At 37.2% G+C, this 22,136-nt stretch overlaps 1 protein-coding gene across 6 annotated transcripts in view; it reads left to right on the top strand.

The window, feature by feature from the left end:
* Positions 1-21,630, top strand: part of SON (SON DNA and RNA binding protein) — a 39,791-nt gene extending 18,161 nt beyond the window's left edge. For 2 of the 6 annotated variants that reach the window (XM_082303843.1, XM_082303844.1), the window contains exons 5-12: positions 1,041-1,181; positions 3,014-3,202; positions 7,512-7,622; positions 8,016-8,132; positions 15,499-15,646; positions 19,823-19,891; positions 19,980-20,095; positions 20,657-21,630. In XM_082303843.1, coding sequence (XP_082159969.1) covers positions 1,041-1,181; positions 3,014-3,202; positions 7,512-7,622; positions 8,016-8,132; positions 15,499-15,646; positions 19,823-19,891; positions 19,980-20,095; positions 20,657-20,815 — 1,050 coding nt within the window. In that variant the 3' untranslated portion in view covers positions 20,816-21,630. The other 4 variants (XR_014227395.1, XM_082303845.1, XM_082303846.1 and 1 more) reach the window with 4 other exon arrangements.
* The last annotated feature ends 506 nt before the right edge of the window (positions 21,631-22,136 follow it).

Here is a 22,136-nt window from a genome sequence, read left to right as displayed (position 1 = left end):
CTAGCTGTGTTGTCTTTCCTCTCTGCAATGTAACCTGAAAACTGGACAAACTGCTTCCACTTAGTTGAGAGCCAACTAATGACTCTACATAATACATTTTGTTGATGAGCTTTCCAAATAGCGCAGGCTTTTCCTGTTGCCTAAAGAATGTGCTTCAGTCATTGTTTGGAGGCGCCTTAGCACACGAGAGTGCAGGAATCTTTTTTTATAAAGACTGATGAGAACAATGCCATCAATGTGTCTTGATTCTTAGTGATGGAGCTGCCTGTTTGCTCCTTACATGCCAACAATCAGGTCATCAAACAGAGGTGACTTACAATGGTATGAACTTGAACTAGAATCAAAACAGATGATGGCTTCACTTTCCCAGTATTATTTCCTCAAATATTGTCCTCAGATGTCTTCTAAGTCTTCTGAGTATACTTTTCATGAATGGGGACATAATAGAAGCATGATACTGCTTTTATATTCAACTTCTGTTGAATATAAAATGGGGATGTCTTGTGTACCTGGCCAATGGCAAAGTATTTCAGAAGAAATCTGAGATCTTTTGGAGCCATGGCTTCTGACTAGGTCCCTGCAGTACCAGTGGAACTTAGAATTAGTAACTATTAATTCTTAGCTTTTCCTGTGTAGTAGTTTTGTGAGCTATACTGAAGTTTCTATCGGATTGCAATATGCTAGTTATGTGGGATGCCAAACAACCAGTGGGTTCCTACTCTGGAATGTTTGCAGCCTTAGACACACATTCTGCAACTAGCAATGTGTAGCAAGTTTGACAGTATGCTGCTGAAATCTTATGTCTGTGAAATTACTTGCTGCATGAGTGCCTAGCAAACCTAGGTAGGTGTAATAATGTGTGTAAAATGTCAAAAGTGCATATACTGATGACATTGCTAGAAGATTTTCTCAGGTTACACCTCCTGCTTTAGAAAAGAAAAACACTTTTTTGTAAAAATGTTCTTTTTATATGTTTCGGTTGAAAGTCCAGGTTTGTTCAGAGCTGTCATGTCCCCCCCCCCCTTTTTTTTTTCCCCCAGAAATGCAAGAAGATTGCTCAAAGCACAGATGATGTGATAGTGAACAAACCTCATGTTTCTGATGAAGAGGAGGAAGAACGTCCTTTCTATAATCATCCTTTTAAGCTCAGTGAACCCAAACCTATTTTTTTCAATTTAAGTGTGAGTACTTCTTTAATTTTCAGTGTCTTAAATTGTGGTTATTTTTAAATAATGCAAGTAATTTTATAGAAATTAAACAGCGATTGATAACTTGGTGAAATTGCACTGGGATGTTGTTAAAAGTACGCTTGCTACAATAAGAAACTTGCCTGCGGTCTGTGAAATTGTGGTAGTTCCCATAATTGGATTGAAACTTGGTTTTTTTTCATTAATGTCTTTGCAGCTTTTAAAGCTTAAGTAACACAAAGAGGATTGGTTTTACTTCACGTTTTCATTGCAGAAATATCAGTCTGAATTTACAAACAGCATTGGAATTGAGAAATGTTTTTCAAACAGCATTGTTTTTCTTTAAAAGACAAACAAAACGCCCCTAGCAAAATTCTAAAAGCATTTTTAGGTGTTCTAAATAAGATGATGCCATCAGCTTTGTGCAGACTCCAAATCTTGTATGTTTGCTTTTTCAGTAGATCTCAAGTGTTCACTAAAGGAGAAGAAAGTTCTGTTAATTTTGAGATTAGCCAACAGAGAAGTAAACGCTGTGTTAAGAATGAGGATCACTGATGTTACCTGTTACTAAGAGGTCTAAATGTCCCCTTAAACTGCCTCCTTGGGGGAATGCTTTTGACTCTGTCAGAGCTTGTGTTGACACTTTCTGGGTATGAGCATGTTGGAGGGAATAAAATGAGGGAATGTTTCGTTAAATGCATCTGGTATTCCTATGCTTTGAAGCATGGATTAGAATTTGTCTAGATTTTTTTTTTTTTTTGAACAGTTGCATCTTTGTGTTTTTTTTTTTGTGCCCGTGAAAGTCTGCTCTAATTTTGCAGGGTATAAAGTACTATAAAAAGTATTCATATGCTAAGCGAAAATATAAATAGCATTTATATTTCTATATACAAATATATATAGCTTCTGGCATACATGAAATAAGCAGTAATACATATTTACATAAGATGCAAGTCAGAAATAGATTTATACTTTATCTTGTACCGTTAGAAAATGGTATGATGAAACTCAAGAAACCTTGGGATTCCGTACGGGTTCCAGAGAGGAATGTTCTTTAGTGGTTATGGGCTGCTCTGCCTGTTTTCCACATTTTTGACCCTTTTAGTATCATTCTTTCCATTCTTTCTGGATTCTGGTCTTTCTACCATTCCCATCCATGTTCCTTTGATAGTACAAGTTTACCCAGTGTTGTGAGCTGTCTGGCCTTTGTTCGCCTGTTAAAATGAGGAACCTGTCAGAGATTTCTGCGGATTCTTAATATATTAGCAATACTTTCCAAGGAATACAAGCTCATAGACTTAATTTACTTTGAGATTCATGCTGCTATTAAAAAATAATCAAAAACTAGAAAAGAAAATGTTGAAAATGGCTTTCTTTATGTATAGTAATGTGGAGTTTTTTATCATCATGTTGATATCACAGCCAATGATTTTTGCTGCCCAGGATTTTTATTTTGGAGCTTTCCATTATGAAATGCATGTGTGGCAGATTTAAGATTGTTCTCTTTATGATGGGGTGGAGGACATGCAGGGAGGTTAATTGTGAGAGTGAGGTTTTGCGTATTTTTGGCTGTTGAAGCTGATTTAAGCGATTTTTAACTTCTAGCTGTTTCATCTTCTATACTGCAAGTTGTTGCTCACTTGTGTGTTTTTAGGGTTGTGCTAAAATGATTTGTTATAAAGGCTTTCGGTTTGATGGTGGTAAAAAGGATAACCGTTTTATGAAAAATTAATACCAAGTGCATGCAATAAATCATTTCTCAAAGACATGTTGTGAGTATTGTGTGTTTTCAGGTTTTTAACTTTTTCTAATTCTGTTTCTTTAAGACTCCCAGCATAAAGCCAGCACCACCACCACAACCAAAAAATCAGGTCAGCCTGTCAAAGGAATTTCCTGTTTCATCTGGGTCTCAGCATAGGAAAAAAGAAGCAGATAGTGTCTACGGAGAATGGGTTCCAGTTGAAAAAGGCAAAGAAGAAAGCAAGGATGATGTTTTCCCCAAACCGTCCATTGAGGTAAGGAAGGCAAGGAAAGCATATCATATAAGAAAACCAAAAGCGTTACCTGGTCAGTCTGGTACCAAATTGCAGCCTGTGAAAAAAAAACGCTTACATAGGTAGTATCTAACACTTCGATAAGCTAATTGTCTGAACTGCTGCGGTCTTCAGATTTGGTCACCGTGCTCACGTGGGTAATGATGAAAGCAACCCGTACCCCTACTGTGTGCTTTTGTCAACTGGTGACTTCTTTGTCTCAATAGAATTTAAACTTTTGCTTGAAGATGAAAAGCAAGGTTTTTTGGTCCAGTTTTCTGCAGAGGTTAATAGCCTAAGTTGAGACTTTCATAATTACAAATGTAATAATAATTAAAATTGTCCTACCAATCTTAAAGCAATAACATTGCACTGAAATGTAATCCATTAAAAATAGATTTGAAAGTAGTTTCTAAAACTGCCATTTCATCTGGATGTATCTACAAATATTTTAGCTTTACAGTCACATTTTCTTACATAGTTGTCTTCCATGTGGCCTTCCAGAGGAAAACCTAGTTGTGTGTGTAATAAATTAAAAAAAAAAAAAAAAAAAAGGCAAATGTTTTTCCCCTTGAAATGTCTTCAAAAGGATATTTTGTGGGGTTTTTGTAATTAAGTAAATTAAATATTTAAGGCAGATGTAAATTTTTTTCAAGTTGATGTTAACCTCACTCCGTCTGAAGACTTGTTCTCATACCTTTCAAAGCAAATAAACAAAAAAGCCTTGGCATCAATTTCTGATGAAACAATCTTTCTGCTTGGTGCATTTTGTTTTTCAAGAATTTTCTAAGATTGTACAATTCAGTTCCTGAAGCACAGAAAGTATTTTCTTCTGTGTCTTTTACAGCACCAAAAGCACAGTGAATATAACTCATTCGACAAACGTTTTCACAGTATACCTCAGAGTTTGATGGTCAGGCACCCAATTCATTGTTCCCTCAGTGTAGATGATAACTGCTGTTTGGTCTTTGTTATGAACCACTAATAAGACAAACATTCTGAAATGTTTGTGCAGGATGTCATTCCCAGTTACTAGTGTATATGTAAAAAGTCCAGAGCATAGAAACATTGTATACTAACATTTGGCTGTGTTTTTACCAGGTGGTAAAAAGTCTTGTCCTTCAAATGGTTAATGATACGCTCGTAATTCGAGCGAGCTCTGTAGATGTCTGCATCCAGGTTGCCAACACGCTAGGCTTGTGTCTTTGACAAACTGGGTTAGCTAAGCACTGATGGTTTGTGTATTGATTATGTAGAAGAGGCCTTAAAAATTGACATTGGAGTAAATATATTAAACATAACTTTCTTTCTGTTCTGTCACGTGTATCTTTATAAATGCTTGTAACAATATTGTCTGGTTTTATATTTTGTAAATAAATATTTTTATTTGCATTTACCTTAACTTGGTTTGTGTTAAGGGTGATTTCAAGGGTCATTAGCTGACAGCAGAGCATACCGTCCCCTTGGGTTTGGCAATCCTTAATTTTGAAATACAGGTATACTCTTGTAGTAGCAGAATCCCTGTATGTTTCTCCAGGGAGTCTGAAAGGTAACAGAGTGCTTCTCTGCTTAGTTTTTTAAATGCTTATGAGGACTCTTTGTGGATGAAATGGCTTCCTTTGAGCAAAATAAGCCAGATAAGCTCTCTTGCTGTTGGAGTAGGGTAGTGGGGGAGTGTGCTTGGATCCTCAGGAAGTTTGACATACAATTTACCTCCATTCATTGTTGCTGATTTTGAAATCTGATTGTGACAATTCTGATGCAAGTCTATATTGACATTAAAAAATACATAATTGGTTTTATTGTTATGTTTTTATTCAAGTCACAGAATTAGTTATGGGAATAAGCAGTCTGAAATGGCCCTGCTAATATACTACAAATTGTTTTAATAAAACATTATGCTCTTAATATAGTTGTTTGTGGTAGTAGGAGATGGAGGAAAAAGTCTTGAGTAATCTGAAGTATCAGCATGTCTCCAGAAGCCAGAGAAACCTGTGAGAAATAAGCTATATTTGAAAGTCTGAAAGTATAGAGTTGAAGTGTTGTATGTAAGTTTGGAGTATACACAGGTGACTATTATGCAGAGAAGCCGTCGTGATATAAAAATGTAGTAAATGCATTTGGCGTATCAGTGGACCTATGAAGTATGTCAAAAATGCCTGCTTTCTGTTGTCAGCCTCTTCCTTCTTGCTTCAATATTTGTGATTTGTGTCTGTGGGGAAAATGTTATTAAAACTCAGGATTGGAAAGGCAGAACTCGTACAGAGAATAGCATGCTGAACTTGAAACTGTTTTACTTGACTAAATAATAACAACTTTTCATACTTCAAGCAGAGATTTTTTTTTTTCAAGATCCAAAGCTGCCATCGAGTGTCTTGACATAATACAAAGCCATGATGGTCTCCAAAATGGTGACTGGCCATGTGGGGAAAGTGTATGGGAATTCTAACTAACCAGGGTATCTACTAATAGGCCCCAGTCCGGTAAAGCACTAAAGTACACATGTATGTTTAAGTATGTGAGTGGTCCCAATGTGGTTTCAGTGGACTACTTGCATGCCTATGTGTATTGCTGGATTGAAGCTTTTGGTGAGTAGAATAACTTTTATTTATCTCCTGAACCAGTTTCACAAACAAAACATTAAAGACTTATTTTAATTCTATAAGGGGAACTTATTAACACAAGAAAATGTATATTGCGAACAGGCATTCTTTGCATAGGTGACTCTTGCTAGGTGATTGTGAGAAAATCTTTCAATTCTTCTTGTGCCTTGTTTATGACCTGTGTCAGCTGGGACAATAAACAAACACTGAAGTCAGTTTCATAGACACATAGGGCTTCTAGGATTTTAAGTCTGTCTTGGTCAGTGCCAGATGTTTCAGTAGTGATCTTCCCAACGGAAATACTTTTTGTCCTAAGTAATAAAAAAAAAAAATCCCCCATCTTAAAATAAGATTTAATAGCCACAGTACAAAAATAATTACTTTGTTTTGTGCAATTGTAGACATTCATGCCTGTCTCTTACTGTTTTTCAATATTTACTAAATTCTTGATGTGGTTCCTGTGACAGGGATTTTGTGGATTAACTGTATTTTTCTGTTAAAATTTTAAATTAGTTTCAGTTTCTTCTACTGGAACTTTTTTCTAGTTGTAATGTGAGAGAGGCTAAGGTCATGAGATAGTGCCTAACAAAAGATACAAGTCTTTTGTAATACAAATTAAAAAAAAATTAAATCATTGACTGACTTTATGTCTATATGCCACCTGCTGTTTTGATTATTGAGTTTCTTCTGTGCTTCAAACAGTTCCAGCCCTTTCAGTCTCCACATGCTCATCTCCAAAGAAATTTCACTTGTCTCTGAGCACTGTTCTTTTTCTTCTTTCAAAATAGAATGATCCATAAAATGCACATCATCTGAAGAACAAGGCACAAGTAATTTTACAAAAGAGCTGTATACTAGCCATAATTTGTTATATCATTATATCCCCAAATGTTTTGGATTTCCCTCAATTTGCTTTGCACATAGAGTAGAGGTTTGCATTGAGCTTCTTCATTTGCTCCATATTTTTACCCAAATGATTCTGATTAGCATGTGTGAGATAGTTTCAAATTTATTTTTCTTTAAATTTTATTCTAGTTCAGCAGCACAGATCTAAATAATCCTGTCCAAACCAGTCAATTTTATGAGCTACTGGTCTGGTTTTACTTTTATACAAGTCTGTTTTAGGCTGAAGATTAGGGTTTAAAACACTAAAGCCCAGTTCATGGAATACATGTGATTCTTGCTGTAATTTTTTTAAACATATAACTTGAAGTTTTAGTGTGACTTAATAGTAGGGTGCTCATGTGAACAGCTCTGCAGGAAGGTGTTTTGTTTTGTTTTTTAAAGTTCTTAGCTAAATTACATTTAATTCTGATGGTTAATAAAATTCCATTGAACAATAATATGCTTCTCTATTTAAGTATTATACACCAGAACTTTTTGTGACCAAAACAGTTATCTGAAAATAATTCTGTTGATATTTTGTATGTACAGGTGATAATAAATTGTCAGGGTGTTATACTTTAACTTCAGATTTTGTATTTGTTTAGGAAAGCCCATATTGTATATACTTAACAAGTAGTCCCAGGATTTTTTTTCATGTTGCCTATTTATATACCAAACCAACTATTCAATGTATAAAACAACTTTGTAGTATTTGTAGCATTTATTCTACAACAGCTTTTTCCAGATGAAATGGATATTACTGTTGTCTGATGTGTTTTTAAAAATAATATTTTTCTTCCTAGGGCGTGGACATAACTACAGCTATGAATGATCGAGCAATAGCTCAGAAAAGGCTTAATGAAAACACATTTGATTTAGAGGCCATGTGCATGTTAAATCGTGCACAGGAACAGGTATGTTGCACTTTTTCATAAGCATTTTGATGAACTTAAAGTAAATGTTTACCCTTCATACCAGCTGATTTGTCTTAAGTATTTAAGTACAGGTTTTTGGAAGCCCTGCTTATGTGCACATGTTTAAAAATTCTGCCTTTATTTTGCACTTCATAACACTGATTTTGAGGGTAAGCAAACCATGAACTTGCTAGACTTTGAACTCAGGCTTTAGGGTTAACGTACAAAGACGCTCGGATTTTTGGAGTGTCTGCTTACAAATGAGTGTTAATGAACACAGCCCTAAACATAAGTGAGGAATCATTATGAAAGTTACTGAGAAGCAACAGAGAATTGCAAAGGAAAAATGTGAAAATTTTTATTTTGGTCTTATATTTGATTTTTATTTTGTAGATTGACGCCTGGGCTCAATCAAACTCCATACCTGGCCAGTTCACAGGAAGTACTGGAGCACAGATACTGTCCTCAGATGAGCTGACCAACAGTGGTCCCCAAGCATGGATTAGAAAGGTAGAAGTTACGCAGACATACCTGTCTAACTATCATGTTTTAAATAGCAGTGGAAGTATTGGAAAATGCAAAAAATGTGCCTTAAAAACCTATGGTAATGCATGTGTCAAATACAACAGGTTGAGTTAAATCCTTGTCTTTGAATTGAGATACTTGCTGCTACTGTGTCCATTTTGTTGTGCATTAAGGTGTTGCTCATGACATAGAGTACTTCAATAAGGTGTGCGTCTGGTATTTGAGTCAGATTGGTTCGTATATACTGTTACCTTACACTGAAATGACATTCATCATGTTGGTATGGTTGCAGTGGTAGGTCCATCACTACTTTGACGGGATTGGGACAGATCAGGCAAGGTTTGATCCTGATGTTATTGAAGTCAGTGATGTTTTGGCATCAACTTCAGTGAACCAAGTCCCAAACTGCCATTTTGTTTGACTTGGTTCTATCTGATTGCTACTTTGCCTCTATTTGTATCACCAGGGTTTTCTGGGAGCCAAAGATTTGGAGTATTAAGCCAGGAGTTGCAGTTGGGTTAATAAGTTTAACGTCATCCTACAGAAAATAGTTACCTCTTACTACAGAGTAATACTGGCTTACTTTTCGGGTGTCGTGCGTCATACATACATGCGTTTTGTAAGTTTAATAATTCATGCTTCATCTTTGAAAATGAATACTGAACTGATCCTCCTTCAAGAAGTAGAACTGAGGAATTCAAGCAATATCCACCTTTCAGGCAAAAAGAATAATGAGTTATGGCGGTCAATCTTGCAAGTAATGTAGTTGAGTATACGCTGCATCTGCTTGTTCTTCCAGAATGCAGTGTTAAGACAACCCTTAAAACTGGTAGGTTAGATTTGAGGCTTAGGTAGAATTTTCCATAAAACTTGCTGTAAACTGAACACAAAAGTCTGGAATTACAACATCCTAAAAATAGAAATATTTTTGCCAAGATTCACTAACTTGTTTTTCCACTTTATATAGCCAAGCAATACAGAGAGCCAGGCAATGCAGAGATCCAAGTTACTTGCTAGATGGGAATCTTTTGGGCTCTTCACAGGATTAATACAGAGCGTAGAAGATGATGAAGTCTTATTTTAACAATTACTAACTTTTGAGATTGTAACAAAATGTTGGCTTTGATGATTACAATAATTGTCCCTGGCAGAGGAACTTAGAAAGCGCTGAGCAGGGATGTATTGGTGAGAAAAGGAGAGCTTTTTCCACCATGAGGCTTGTGAAAGAGATCAGCAAGCCTAGGAGTGTTCTCCCTTTCTGCATACCTTGAGTGGGTTCCCAAGGCAATGGAAAGGGAGCATCTCTGATCATCTCTTTCCCAAGCCGCCTCTTCTCATCTCGTTTTCATTCCTTGAGGTTCTGTGGTGGTCTTCTGTGCCTTACAGTAACAGGCGTGTCCGCTAACAAAAATGAAGTGAAGGCAAGTGTGCTTTCCTGCTTGTCTTTTAACTTCATTCTCTGATCTGCTTTTAAAAAAACAAAAAACAACAAATGAAACAACCAAAAAAACCAACAAAATGCTTTATAGGGAGAAAATGAGAGAAGAGTCTGGTCTCTGGCTCGTGGACATGACTGCTGTGAGGAGCAGAAGCGTATTGGAACATTTTGTTGAATCTAGAAATAAAAGTGAGCTGGCAGAAGCACTTTTATCCTTCCCATAGCTGTAAAAACGTAGTGGTTTGCAGTAGTAGGTGTCCTCCCTATCAAGCATCATGTGGTTTGTCAGAAAGGAGGCTGCTACTGGAAACAAGAAGAGTTGTTGGGTGAAGAACATGAGGACACAGTCCTCTTTCCTGCTCTGGCATTCCTCAGCTTGACTTCTTTTGCTCTTTCCAGGTTCCATATTTGCACACATGTTGCCATCAAACTCATGAAATGACAAGTAGTTACAGTCACGCGCCCTCTACAAAATGCATTAGGGGCTACACAGGACTCGCCCTGTGTTTTTTAGAAATGGTGGGGCATGTGAAAGCCTTCACAAAACTTAGGTTTGATGAACTTGATGTGGAGTCACATCCTGTGGTTAGAGAATGATTTCGCAGAGAAAAGTGAAGTAGGGATAATGGGTTATGAATGCATGTTATCTTTCTCAGTGACATGAATGCAAACCAACCATGAAATGCAAAGTACAGGTTGTATTTTACTTAGGCACTTGAAGCTGTGTAACTTAGTTCCTGTTAATTATGCGACGTAGCACTGTAGTCAGACTTGTACTCCCTTTTTTTGTCCTAAGAAAATGCATTTTAACATTTAAAAAAAAAACCCAAGAAACTAGAATTTTTTTAATTTATCATCTGCTAGTAGGGCTGTGGAGTTTCTGGGGGTATGTTGTGTGTGTAAATTAATGCACGTTTCTGACTGAAGATGATGTTCACTGAAGGCATTTTGCTTGGGAGATTGCCATAAGCAATTGCCATAAGAGGACTTGTGGACATGCACTGTTTAGCAGAAACAGAGCCCATGTCAGCTAGTTGTTTGTGTATCGTTAAATAAGGAGTTAGAACATGTACAGACATTGTGCTTGACAGAGGTAATCACAAAACTAGATACATGTAACAAAACAGAACGGTGTCAGGAGGGGAGGAAAATTAAAGTACCTGGGGAACTTGTTTGATAAGTGTTGTCTTCACTTTGCATTTCTTGGATTTCAGCTTTTTTTTTTTTTTGTACTTTAAAAATGACTGTGGAGAGGTAATATGTACTCAAACCAAAATATGCCTGCAATTTCGATTTTATCTCGACAAAGTTTTGAGGGAATTAGTTACTGAAGTGGTTAACGTGGCATACTTGAATGATCGACATACCAATTAGAAGTATGGTTTATTTTTCTAAGTAATGTGCTAATTCATGATGTTCATGCATAGGGTTCTGAGCAGTATTCATAAAGGAATAATATGTTGTTAGGTTTCTTGTATCATTAAAACAGATTTATGAACAATATTATCTTTTTCTTTTCAAAAGTGGTTTCTGTTTCAGTTTATCATCATTGATGTAATCAGTTCACAAATACGACTTACTTGTTCTGGAGGTTGCTTCTTTTTTTTCTTTCCTTTTTTCTTACAAATACACTATGCTGCTGAATAAATGTCAAATCAGAGGAAGTGGTCAAATATTTTTTTCCAAGCAAATTCTGTTGAGGTCTACTTACTCAGACTTTCCCAGACTCACCACTTGTTTCTGGATTTATCAGCTTAATTCTGTAGCCTAAACTTTCTCTCCAAAACAAGGGTTTTTGCAACATTTTACATGCAAAGGGTAGTGCTTGGGATCTGTTTCATTCAGTTGTGCTGAAGCCTGATGCAGTTTTACTGCGGCCGTTAGAATGCTCTGCTTCGTGTAGCAAGTTCTAAAAAGTTAAAGCGTTCCTTCCATTCTTCCACAGTCGTAGCGGATGAGTAAAACTCACGCTAACGATGGAGGTAAAACCAAGTCTTGTGATTGTCACTTGCACAAGGACTGCTGACCTTCTAACAAGGCCGCTTACCAAAATACTTGTATTCCTGTTGCCTTATATGATACAATGAGCTTTCCTTGGAAATGAAGGCCACATGGCAAGGCAAAACAACTATATGTTAGTTATATTGGACTGGCTCCCTGTTCAGTCCTCAAAATATTTTTTTTTTCCAGCTATCCTCAGCTTGCTTTCTACTGATTGTATGCAAAAGCAGCAAACAGAAATCCTGAAGCTGATTGTGAGCGTAGTTTTTGTAAGGCATTTGTTGGGATTCTTCAGAAAGGTATTCTTCCTCTTGTATCGGGGAAGGAATGTGGCTGCTGCTAAAAGTGCCAGTTTGTTTAATGGAAAATTCAGCTACTTTGCAGAAGTTTTGCTAAAAAAAGATGCTTGTTCCTGGTACTTCACTCGGAGAAATTCTTCGGAGTTAGTCTTAAAGTAATCTTTAAGACAGCCCATTGTGCTATAGCTGAAACTGTCCACCTAGTGCCTTTAAGGTTTTGTTGTCTTTTGCTTAATAAATTATTGCTCAAAAGAAATAAACCTCCCTTCTGACAGAACTTATGTTTTAGTGCCATGTCAGCATTGTGAGAAGGAATGGGTATTTTCTTTTCTGACAGCAGAAATTGATGATGTATTTTTTAAGATCTCTCAAATAATGATGGCTTTAATATTTTGGATGTTGCAGGTGCTGTTTTATAGATTGTTCAGTTCAATGCTGTGTGCTGTCTTTTTTCCAAAGACAGCTGTTGCAGTTAAACAACAATGACTGTCCAATTTGTATTGTGTTTCAGCAAAAAAGCTATAAAATAATTTTTCAGGTGTGATTTTTTGTGTTTGCTTGTTTAAGCCCTTAAATGCTAATTCAGGCATTCATGTCCCCCAAAATCTGTTGCCCTAACGTAGCTTTAAAAGAGGAATAGTTTTAATTAAAATTACTAAAAAACCCTCTTAAGTGATCAGGTTTTACTATGTAGCCTTCTTTTTAAAGTGTTGACACAAGAATGTGGCTTATTAGTTGTCTCCATCTGCTGGCAGAATGGAAGTGTGCTTTATTTGGCTGACCTTTCATGGAATTGGGACATCAAAAGATGAGAAAAATGATATTAAATTTTCATGCAGACTTACTCCAATTGAGATTAGTGAATGAAAGAGAACAATTATTTTGTAAACAATTCGTTAATTCTGACAACAGTAACCAAATACTTAGAAACTTGGGGATTTATTGTATTACATACTCCTCAATTTGATATCCTCCTTACGGGCCAGATCTGCAAGGGTACATAGCTGCTAAATAGTTTTGTGAGACTCGGCCTTTTATGATTTTTAAAACCAAAAAGAAATTTATGTCTTGCTTCCTTGCTCTTGTTAACGTTTCCACTATTTTTACGTTTTCAAATGCAATTACAAACACAGCACTAGTTTTTACCCATACTCTATTAAATCATGGGCTGAGTGAAGTTGTCTGTCATTGAATTATAAAAAAATAGTTAAAGAAAATATAATTGTACAGGTGACATTAGAGATTTATTTTCAGTTTATAATTTAAAAAAAAACCCTAAACGGAAACAAAACTGAAAGAAGAACTTTTTCCCCTGCTGCAGGCCTTCTTTGCTTCTTCAGTAAACTGGATCAAAGTAGGCTTCTCCTGGCTCCTTTCATGTTGGTACCAGAATTACTTCATTTAGCTTTTTAGTGTGATGCGCAAGTACAGCTATTCTGTAATGAAACAAAACTTTAATTTCTAATTCCTTGTTGTCTTGGTTCTGTTGTACATGTTTAAGAGTCAGCATAGTGTAAAAAATTCCCGCTAAAGGTACCCTATAGGATTCTGAATTCACACATTAGAAGAGGTGTTTTTAGTAAACTGCACTTCGGAGTTTAGAACTCTCTTTATTTCCAGTATTTGGAATTTGTTCAGGCTCTGATAATTCCTACATAGGAACTCGGGGCTTTGATTTTTAACTACGAATAGCAGCGTTTTGATTCTGTTCTTTCTACACCACTCCTAACCCCCAAATTAGTACATTTACAGGTGTGATGAGAAAGCTGTGTAACATTAAAATGACCTCATCAGGAAATTGCACTCTGTCATTTGTGAACTGAATACACGCTGGTGATAATGAAACAGATGTTTATATTGAAAATTCTATCATTGCAAAGCAGGTACAAAAGAGGAATCGGAACCCAGGGTGACATTGACTGGGGTTTGTATCATTCTCGGCATGGTTGCCCTTTTCTTATGAGAGGTTCCTGGAAAAGAGAGGGGAGGATGAAAATGGAAGTAAGTAAAAGCCATTCTAGGTGTATAGATTGAGGCAGTTCGTATCGAAGAAACTAATTGTCTCTGTGTACACACACACACTGCATGGTCTGCACCAGTCAGAAAAAAGTTGAACCGGAGAGGTGCACTTAGCCTCTCTATTCTTCCATCAGAGCACTTTGTTATTGAATGCAGCATCCGGTTGCATGATTGATAGGTATTTACTGTTTAATAGGTAAATATTTGGAAAAGTCCTGCCACAATCTTCAGCAATTTTTTTTTTTTTTAAATTTTTTAACACCATGTATAGTGGGGATTACACACATATGCATCATTGCATCATTAGTGTGTATCAGTTGCCAATTTGAAATCCCCTTAAAAATACATCATCCTTAGTCTCTGCAAAAGTAAGACTTCTGGCTTTGTTTATGTACAAATCGAAACCAAGGACCTATCAGTCCTTTGTCCAAATCTGGGAAATGCTTACTTTTGCAAGCACAACTCAAAACAAATGAGGGAAAAAAAAAAAAACCCAAACAACAACAAAAAACTTGTTCTATTAATTTGCTTTGATAGTAAGTAAAATTTTCACAAAAATACTAGGCATTGTATCATCTAACCTACTATGCGAAATAACTGATGGACTTATCAGTGCCAGTGTGTAAACTTGTATATTTTAAGGCAAGCAATTTTTTGCTGTGATGGAAATGATTGACTTACTTACTTGGGTCAGCGGGGGGGGCAGAAGAGAGATGATAGTTCACAGAATAACCTGTGAACTTTCACCCCTCTATATGGAAACTTGTTTCAGGGTCAAATCCTTGTAGCTGCCTTCTTGCCACGGTCAATGCCAGCCCTACTATTCACAACACTGCGGCCATCGAGGCCTAGGTACGTAAACATTTAAGGAGTTTTTAAAGTTCTTTACATCAAAACAGATTTTTAAAATTTCTGTTTATAAGCTTTCACTTTTCACAACTATTATGTTAATGATGATTTGAAAGAATGTGAAGACTACTGCTGCTAAACTGTGTGGCTAAGCGCCTTTTTTTCCTTTAAAAAAAAAAAAGAAAAGAAAAACCTGTATGTTTCATGTGGATTTTCAGAGTAGAACTTGAATGTGCAACTGCTGTATAATAAAATGGGGAAACTTTTTTTTTTTTTAATATTTAAAATACGCCTAAACACTATGTGAATGTCATTACTAAATGTGCTTGTATTTTGTTCAATAACTAGGTACACTTGGCACACATGTTGCCAGTTAAACAGTTAACACTGCCTCCTTTCACAAGATGAGAAGAGATGCATTGGAACCAAAGTAGCGTGTTTAAAAATGGACGGTTATCATTTTATTAAATACATATGTCTGAAACGGGTCACTTGCCACTTTTGGATTGCATTAGAATTTTCTTAAGTTGTTCTTTTTTGAAAATATTGATTTGTGTCTCGTGTGTCTGCGTGAATTCTGGTTTATACAAGATGTTAATGTATATAAAGCTAAGGTGTTTTTTTTTTTTTTTTTTGAATTGAGTCTGTGAAAGGTTGTTAGAAACATTTTTTGGAAGCTCCCACTTATTTTTTAAAACCCCAGTGCTAACTTTAGGACTTGTTTTACTTTTCTTTTTCTGGATAGGATCAGTTCTTAAGAGCAGCCCCTGTAACTGGAGGAATGGGAGCTCAACTGATGAGAAAAATGGGCTGGAGAGAAGGAGAAGGGCTTGGAAAAAACAAAGAAGGCAGCGTTGAGCCTATTATGGTCGATTTTAAGACAGATCGAAAAGGTAAGCCCTTCCTTAAATGTCTTATGGCAGTATAAACTTCTCCTGTCTGTTTTGGAGATAGGGAAAATAACTTTGATGTAGTAAGCTTTTTCTGGGTGCAGCTTTCTGTAAAAATGAACAGAATGACGTAGATGACTTTGGTACTAGTTTTTCCAGCCCTGGGTTATGTATATAGGCTTTGTCCTTATGCCTGTGAACTCGTCCAGACATTCTTTAACTTTCCCTAACCTTCACCTTCCATTTGAAAAAGTGCTTCTCAGGGGTTCTTAAATTGTGGATGTGCTTCAGTTGGATGTATGGAGAAGGCATGGACAGGGAAGTGAATTGTGGAAGAGCCAGTGGGGTTGGTCTAGAGAAAGTGGCTGAAGCAGGAATGGGGCAGGATAGAAGACTGAACAGTTTGATCACTTTTAAAGTGGGTGAAGGACAGAGGTGAGAGCTACAGAGCTGAGTTACTGCTGCCTTTCAGCTGAAGTCCTGACATGAATAGACTGTCATACCGATGTTTTTAGGTCTTCCAAATGGATTCTGTTTCCTTTTTTGTCCATCCGATCTCCCTGCTGTTCCATCTCCTAGTTTGATCCGCTGGAGGCACCTCTGCTCAACTACAATGATGTTTCCCTGATTGTTCCCAAAGATAGCTCTAGCAATCTTTCTTCCTCTTCTTTATATAGTCCACGGCCACAGGTGGAGAACTGTTGCGCTTGTCTCATTTGACTCAAAAGAACTGTCCGTTCATTTACAGGCAGCGTGCTGCTGCTTAAGCTGGCACCGTGGTTTATATGATTGGCCATCTCGCCAGCATATTCAGCAAGAGTTCTGTTCTCAGAGTGAATGTTTATGAAAATTTTCCATCTGAAATACCTATACAAGTTCTAACCATTTTAAATACAAGATGCAGAATTTCAGCAGTCAAGATTTATGATTTAATTGTTCTATTATGCATGTTACCAAAATAAACAATTTAACACTGACTGCAGGAAGACAAATTCTTACTGTTGTTCTCCTAAGTATTTTTTAAAAAATGGGAACCTTTAATATATTAAATAGATCACATCTAATATTAAAGCATGAAAATGCTTTGAATTATGGTTTTGTATTCGCTTTTGTCAGTGCTCATAATTGAGCTCCGAAGAAAACAAAGCATATAAGTGCAAATGTTCTGAAGTTTATTTGCAGAGAAGCTATTGGATTTGAAGGCATCTTTAGGTGTCAGTCACTAGTTCTCAATACAGAGATAGTTCAGTATTGCTCAGGTGACCAAGCTAGGAGTGAAAATATAATTTAAACATTTAAATATTAAGAGCAAAGAGGTAGGAAATGAGAAAGCAAGCCTACATTATGAAAATATCCATTGCTTTCTAAATTCTGAAGAGCTTCTAGCAGCATAATACGGTTTTATAAATAGAGAAGTGCAACAGCCTCTAAGTACAGAACACAATAATAGACATCTTCGTTTTATACAAACAATGACCAAACTTGCTTTCCAGCTGTTTTTCTTGTGTGCAACCTTTCTGTTTAAAGAAAGGGGAGGGGGGGAAGATACCTGGTGACAGGTGATTGCCAAGAAATTCTTTGGAAAATATGTTGCTACTTCTGCTTAGTTACTGTGATCTTTGTAGATGTTGTTTTGTAAAGTTCTCACTGCTGGTAAGAGTTCCTTCAATTTAGCTTGATTAAATCAGTCAAGGGGAAGAAATTGAAAACAGTCAATTTCAGTATTATTTTCTCAGGCAGCCTGCGTAACGTAGTGATGGATTTTTGTGGTGAGGAGGGAAGAGTTAGCTCTGTTCGTTATGTTGCTTGTTTCTTGTCACATCATAGGAAAGAGGCAGTATTGCTGCACAACCTGTGAACATTTTGAACATTAAAAACGTTTTGGTGATACACAGCTGTGTCACAGCTCAAGTTTCCAGTTCTAGAAGTGTGCCCCAGGATGCTCATGTGGTTTCTGGTAGAAATTTCCTTAATGCCTGCAGAAGATGACACCGAAGGTTCAAGGATCAAGCCCTAAGGCCTGAGACAGGATCAGGTCCTCCTTGTGCTGGGCTTTCTGTAACAGATCGTTTGCTCTTTCTGCTTCAGAACGCTCGGTCTTCAATAACAATTAGAAATGTTAGATGGAGTTAAAGGATGCCTCTTCTGGCGGGTGGTAGATTCATCTGAAAATACTGATAACCTTAGTGATGGTCGGGCTTTGCTTTAATTCCATGTTTTTTAAATACTTGATTATTATCATATATGCAATCATATCTGATAATTTCCACAAAAAATCTAAAGGTGTTCTGTGTTGATAAAGAATACTTTCTAAAGCGTTGAGCGAGCCAGGTCTATAATATGGGGAGACAGCATGCATTATGAAGCAGCAGCATGTTTCATGCATTACAAAGAAGCAACTGAACAGTGATCATACCTTTATGACGAGTAGCTGAAAAGCTTCTTCAAACATTAGTCGTCTTTGATGCTCAAATGTATAAAATGTCAATTTTTTTAAAGTTCTGTGTAGAGGTTTAAAGAAAAGTCCAAAATTTTTAAAGGAGTCTGCCTGTTACTAAGTAACCAACCCGTTTTTGTTTTCATGGGGTCTTTAAACACATTTTTAGAACTTATCCCCCAAATGAATGAAGTACTATTTCTAGATACAGGAACAAGCAATTTGCTAAGGAGTCACTGAGTAGGCTGCACTAAGACACGAACCAGAAGGTGGTCTGCTTTTGCCATAGCTTTCCCTTAGACCCTGTTTTTTCCAGACTCTCTGAGTGAGTTCTGTAGTTCTCTCACAGACAGCATTGAAACCAAACCCTTCCTCAGCTTTGCTGTCCGCCAGCAAATTGATGTTTGTATTCGAAGAAGCTTGGTCCGTCAGCGGAGCTTGTCGGAGTCCGTTGCAGCTTTTTTGAAAATCCCTCTTGAGGTACCAGGGACAAGATGCGGAAAACAAATGGCAGTGACTTAGAGTGAGGGAGACACAGTATTAATGCAGAGAATGACATAAGAGTTTTTTTCTTTTGTGGAAATCTTTGGTTATTTTGGATATAAAATTCTGTAAGGAAAAAAAAAAGAAACTTTGTTTCAATGATTGTTGTCTATGAGGGTTTCATGCTGCTTGAAAAGTCCCTACTTAGGAGCTGCATGAATATTAGGATGAAAATCTGGTAAGGAGGGAAGGATTTTCTTTTAAAGCAAAAGAAAACAAAACGCCAACCAAAAAAAGCTGAAGGAACAGGAAGAAACTGGAAACAATTGCAGTATCTCCCTGTCTATATTCACCAAAGCCAGGAATAGAAACAAATTGAGGTAAGAAACAAAGTAATATTGAAGGATTGAAGTCTGAGAAATTCTCAAAAAACCGGTCAGGTATTTTGTTTATGTGTATTGAAGGTAATGGCAAATTGAATGGAAAGAAACTTGAGTCACTTCATAAGCATGGCATGGGTACTGGCATTTGATACATTTTTGGCAATTGTTACAGTTTATTTCTTACTCTTGTAAGATTTAAAAAAAAAAAAAAAAAGTTCAGCTTCTGCGTTTCACAACGGCTTCCGTTGGAACTCGTGCTCTCTGTCTTGACTTGGGGCCCAGTTGCATGCTTTTCTGCTGCTTTATATTTAGATGCGATTGAAATCATGGTAATTGGGCTGTGAACTTGCCCATAAAGGATGAATATTTGAATACTGTTAAATAAAGAGAGCACATGTTATAAGAACACCACGATGTTACTCATATCATAAAATGACATACTGGGTACGCTTTTTACTGTTTAATGGAAATACTTCAAACGCTTAGTCTGTTAGAGGCAAACTATTAAGGTAGCGGATGACTTTCGGGTTGCACAAAACAAATACTGAACGAGAGAATGTTTTTAAGTTTCTCTCTTGTTCAGTGTTTCTCCAAAGGCACGGAAAACCAGGTGTTTCCTGACTTGCGTAAGACTACTCAAAGTTTTCTACTACCTGGCTTGTTAAGAGTCTTACTAGAGCAGTTGAGAAGAATGTTAGGTGTGGTGTGGAGGGGGAAAAAAATGCTGGATGAAAGGGAGGTTTGAAAGGCTTCTGAAAAGACAGCTGTATGGTGTTTCCAGGTTTCGTCTCCACTGATGGATGTTACTGCTTAACAGATGAGAATACAGAAATCAGGTGGGAATCATAAATGTAAACTTCATTGTGTTTTGTTTAGGGCTTGTTGCTGTGGGAGAGAAGGCACAAAAGAGATCTGGACATTATGTTGTGATGAAGGATCTTTCAGGTGAGACTCTTACTTGTCTAAAAAAATCTCATTTAAAATGATTGCTTTGATAGCGGCACTGAAATCTCAAATACGTTTTCTCTTTAAGGTAAACATCCAGTTTCTGCGTTGATGGAGATCTGTAACAAAAGAAGATGGTCACCACCTGAATTTGTGTTGGTGGATGATAGTGGGCCTGATCATCGCAAACATTTTATCTTTAAGGTGCGTTGGAGTTTCCTTGTTTGCTGTTCATTTCTCTATTAAAGGTGATAAAAATTTATGTTTATATTTGTATATAAACATATAAGCCACCTCTGGGGTGGCTGAGGACTGCTAAGCAGTGTCTCGATGCTAACATTTCAAAGTCCTGTTTCTGTAAAGGCCAAATCAGATCTCTCGAGCACATTAATCTGTAAATCCATCGAGAAGCACACTATTCCACTCCGTACTAAAATTATGGACCCATGTGGTATCATATTCTTGCTGTTCACTTGCAGGTGTGGTGTTAAGCCTTACCGTTGGAAAGGTAGTGAGCAAGACCTAGTTATTTTTGTCCTTCGGTTATCTCACGATGCGGGCTTTCTTTTTCACGTAGTATCTTGCGTTAGCAGTTACTGTTTGGAAATGCTTGTGCTTACAGACCAGACGTGGATTTTTGTTCTACCCCAAAAGAGGAATTACATGGAGAACATGCTTAAAGGAGCGCTGTAGCGCTGCCTCGAAACAGAAGTGACGAGGCACCTTCTAACGCTTTCTTTTTTCCTCCCTCTCTTTGGCAAACAGGTGAGAGTCAATGGAAACGAATACAGGCCTACTTTTGCCAGCCTTAATAAGAAGCATGCTAAAGCCACAGCAGCAACTGCGGCTCTCCAAGCGATGGGACTTGTACCAAAGGAAAGCATGGTTAATACCACCATGTTTAGGAGTGCCTCACACCGCTAGATATTGTTTTTTATATTGACATTATTTCAGATAATTTTACTCTGCACAAAAATGGTATTTGCCCTTTCATGTTGTAAATACATTGGCAATTCCCACGTTGTAAAAACTGTACAGACACCTTCAGGTTTTTCTTTTGTACCATCAAAATGTATTTAAATCATACTTAGTTTTTGGTATGTTTATATTGTTTACATTAGTGATGTAATTATTTCTTAAATGACTAAATCAGACGACAGACTCTGGAGGCATCAGTAATCTAAACCCTTGTTTTAAAACTCATGCAATTTCTCTTCAATACGGAATGTTAACACTTTCATACTGTTTTGTACTATGCTGCAGTTTTCCCCGGGCTCGGTAAAGCTACTCTTGCACTTTTGCCGACAGCTGGTGAAAGGTGGTGCGGCTTACCTTACTAGTCTAGTCGAGGCTGGCGTGTACTGCTGGACAGATACCGGGCCAGTACTGTGACCCCCCTGGGAACGTGCGCGGTGGCAGCCCTGTTGTACAGCGTTAACACCGCGGCTTCTCGTTGCGTTTTGTTTGGGGGTTTAACTCGGTGGTGCAGCGCGACTGGCCCTACAGCCCGTACTCTAGGACATACGTGATTAGGCAAAAGACTCGCTTTCAAAGGGACGGCAGAAAGTCCAGCAATGGAACCGATGAGACTTGCGATGTAAAGGTGACTCTCCCTGCATGTTCTGAGAAAGGGAGACGATGGAGTTGTCTATTCCAAACAAATTAACACACTGCCTGATGTTGATTGTATGAATTTGTGGTTAATGTGAATTTTAAACTCTAACAAATCTACAACTGGATTCGGGGGGGAGGGAGGGGATAGAATGATGCTTAAATTGTTGTACCCAACTTGGTCAATAAAGCAGCACAAGTTCATAATCCTAATCACTGGTCAGTAAACAGTAATTAAAATGTATGCCAAAAGAACTCTTTGAAGAAACGCACAGTATAAAAGTACGCTTTATGAAGCTTATCAACAGCTGTTAGGGTTGCAGAATCAGTTCTAGTCACATTTGGTTGCTTTGGACTATTACCAAATTAACTCCTTGGGCTTCAATTTTCCGTAATGGTACTCTGCCCTCAAGGAGACAGCCTGATCCAGAGTTTTGGCAGTTCGACAAGGGAGAGGAGGTAGAAAGCTTTTTCTTCTTTTTTTTCCTCTTTTTCCTCTTTTTTTTTTTTTTTTTTTTTTTTTTTTAATTTAAGAAGTATTAGTACTTTAGCTACGTGCACTTTGAATTGGAAAGGGCATTGTACACCTCTTGCCAGATTTGTCTGAGTTACGAGCAGATTGCCAGGGTTTATG

The sequence above is a fragment of the Platalea leucorodia genome, assembly GCF_965183815.1.
Source record: "Platalea leucorodia genome assembly, chromosome: 2".
NCBI lineage: Eukaryota > Metazoa > Chordata > Aves > Pelecaniformes > Threskiornithidae > Platalea > Platalea leucorodia.
The sequence above is the reverse complement of the archived record's forward strand: the minus strand, read 5'-3'. Positions and strand labels throughout refer to the sequence as shown.